General features: G+C 43.4%; 1 protein-coding gene across 1 annotated transcript in view; it reads right to left on the reverse strand.

Annotated features, from left to right (window-relative positions):
- Positions 1-224, reverse strand: part of leprotl1 (leptin receptor overlapping transcript like 1) — a 43474-nt gene extending 43250 nt beyond the window's left edge. Inside the window, exon 1 of the mRNA XM_043720428.1 lies at positions 121-224. Within this exon, the coding sequence (XP_043576363.1) occupies positions 121-136 (16 nt within the window). The 5' untranslated portion in view covers positions 137-224. The remainder of the gene's footprint in view (positions 1-120) is intronic.
- Between the last annotated feature and the right edge of the window lie 3039 nt (positions 225-3263).

Here is a 3263-nt window from a genome sequence, read left to right on the forward strand (position 1 = left end):
GGGCTGCAGACCCATTCTCCGCTCCCGAGCGCAGGTCCCCCTCCTCCAGCCGGGTACCGCAGCAGCTGCAGCGGCGGCGAGGCTGACACCGATTCTCCCGGCTCCGCTCCGCTCCCTCACCTTTAATACCCGCCATGGTACCGACCGATAAACAAACCCCTACACCGCCGGGTCAAAGGTCTCGCAGGGGTCACCGGCACAGGAAACGACGTCATCGTGCGACCCCCGATCCCTTCCCCACGCCCCACAGGAGGATGCGCGCGCAGCCTGTTGTCCTGTTTCCTTGCCTCATTGTCCCCAGTGTTACAGATGGAACCCCATTCCCTCTCACTCACTCACTCAGGCAGGCAGTGTGGGGTGTCAGTATTTATTACCTTGTTGTTCTTGAGAAGGTGCCTTCTTGAACCACTTTCTGTAGTTACATCTTATGGAGGGAGTCCAGGAGTTTGACCCAGTAATATTGATGGAACAGTGATACATTTCCAAGTCAGGATGGTGTGCAACTTGGAGTGGAACTTACAGGTGGTGGGGCTCCCATTGTAACTGCTGCCCTTCTCCTTTCTAGAGGAAGTGGTTGTGGGTTTAGCACGTGCTGTCCAAAGAGTCATAGAGGTGTACAGCATGGAAACAGACCCTTCAGTCCAACCCGTCCACACCAACCAGATGTCCCAACGCAAACTCGTCCCACCTGCCAGCACCCGGCCCATTTCCCTCCAAGCCCTTCCTATTCATATACCCATCCAAATGCCTCTTAAATGTTGCAAATATACCAGCCATGGTGAATTTCTACTCTTTTGCATCTTGTAAATGGTAAACGTAAAGTTGCCATAATTCCAGAGAACTGTGAGGCTCCTCTCTTATGGGAGAGTCGAGAGTGTGGTGCTGGAAAAGCACAGCCAGTCAGGCAGCATCTGAGGGACAGGATAATCGATGTTTTAGGCAAAAGCCCATCAGCATTCCTGATGAAGGGCTTTTGCCTGAAACGTCAATTCTCCTGTTCCTCAGATGCTGCCTGATCTGTGGTTTTCCAGCACCACACACTTGACTCTGATCTCCAGCATCTGTCGTCCTCACTTTCTCTTATGAGAGAGATGACTCATGGTGAGTTTAGCTTGAGGGTCACCATGCCTCAGAAGATTGACAAGGCGGGACTTTAATGGTCACCTCAGTCAGTACTGTTGGTGTCACTCTGTTTCTCAAAGTAGCTATCCAGCCAACTGAACTAACCATATAGCAAAGGTCAAGTCGCCATATTCCCAGAGGAGCATAAGACTGTTCTCTCATTAGAAAGAGTCATTGGGTGGTGAGTTTAACCTGATAATCATTATGCCTCAGGTGAAGAATGAGTCTAATAAGGAACGATCTTTATGATGGTACAAACTGCTCCTGAGCATTGGTGGTGGAGGGAATGAGTTTTTGTGGATGTGGTCCCAATTAAGTGAGCTAGTTTGTCCTGGATGGTGTCAGGCTGCTTGAGTGTTGTTGAAGCTGCACATTTCTGGGCAAGTGGGGAGAATCCATCATACTCCTGCCTTGTTGATGGTAGACAGACTTTGGGAGTAAGGAAGTTGATTAGCCATGCAGTATTACTAGGCTTTAATCTGACATTGTAGCCACAGTATTTATTTTGCTGGTACAGGTGAATGTTAATGGTAATACCACTGAATATCTAAAAGGAGATGGTTAGATTCTGTCTAGTTGGACAAAGTAATTGCCATGTACTTAAGTGGCAAACAACATTCAAACCATCTATCAGCTTAAGCCTAAATGTTGCGCAGGTCTTGTTTCATTTGTTCACATGCTGTCTTAGCATGAGAAGGTGAATTATGATGATGCATATTGTGCAATCTTCAGTACAAACAACCATTTTTGATCTTAACATGGAAGGACAGTTGTTAATGAAGGAACTGAAGATAGTTGAGCCTCAGACTCTAGTCTGAGGAATTAAGGACTATTGTGGCAGAGTGGTAGTGACCTGCCTTTGAACCAAGAAAATGAATTTAAATCCCATGTAGAAGCATGTGTTATTGTATTTAATTTTTAAACAGTCAGTTGTTTTCTCACCTTCAAATCTGCCATCACTTCAAACAATAAACAAGTACTGAAAGAAAGCAACATCTTGATTTCAAAATTATCATCCTTGTTTTGAAATTCCTGCATGGCCTCCACCATCCCTATTGCTGTAATCTTCTCCAGCCCTGTGACATTTCTGTGCTTATCTAATTCTGGCTTTCTGAGCATTCCCGATTTTGATTTCCCCATCATGGGTGGCTGTAACTTTAATTATATGGGCCCTAACTTCTGAAATACTGTTCATACACCTCTTTGCCCCCCTTAATTCACTCAAGACAATTTTTTTCAAATCTACTTCTTTGCTTAAACCTTTGCTCATTTTAGCATAATATCTCCCAATGTGACTCTATTATTTTTGTTTTATCATACTTCATTGAAGAAGCACCTTGGGGTGACTTGTGTTAAATGTGCTTTTATTCAAAAATTGTGTCAAATGTTTCCTGGATTAGTAGAGATAGGAAATAAATGTCAGCCTTTGTAGCAATGGCAACAAATAGTTTAAAAATCTGTGACTTCTCTCTCCTGACTTTTAAGTTCCAACAGTGGCACAAATTCCTCTCTCCCTCAACTCTATACCTGATTTCTCATACATTTCCACTTCCCATTCCTGGATAAGGCCACACATTTGTCTGCCTGGGTCACAATCTGAAATTTTCCCTTTACACTCCTCTACCTTGTTGAATATATTTTTGATTTAATTTCTTTGAAGATCAAAAAGCTATCAATTAATAAAGTTTAGCAGTATGAATAAATAAAATTATCTCAATGCTGCAATACCTGGGTTTACATGTAACCTTTCTGAACCCTTAAGAAACTCAAACAAAAACCAGAATTTTACATTTTTTAAATCACCTGCAAGAAACCACTCCAACATAATACTTAACAGAATATGCTTCACCACTATTTAAAGGAAGAATAGCAAACAGTATCTTGATCAGTATGAGGACTTGATGATTGTGCCTACTCAGCAGTCTGCTCAATGACCTAAGAGTCATAAGACCATAGTAAAGTTAAATGCAATGTCCTAAGTCACAAGTTATCAGACTACTTCCCAATGTACAATGTAGATGCTTTCCTGCTGTAACTTGGCTACCTCCATCTCGCCCTAGCTTAGATGCTGCAATCTGTTGGCAGCCAGCAATAAAACGGGTTAGAGGGTTGGGTTGGGGGGATGGGATTAGAGGATTGAG

This window comes from Chiloscyllium plagiosum, chromosome 2 (genome assembly GCF_004010195.1).
Source record: "Chiloscyllium plagiosum isolate BGI_BamShark_2017 chromosome 2, ASM401019v2, whole genome shotgun sequence".
NCBI lineage: Eukaryota > Metazoa > Chordata > Chondrichthyes > Orectolobiformes > Hemiscylliidae > Chiloscyllium > Chiloscyllium plagiosum.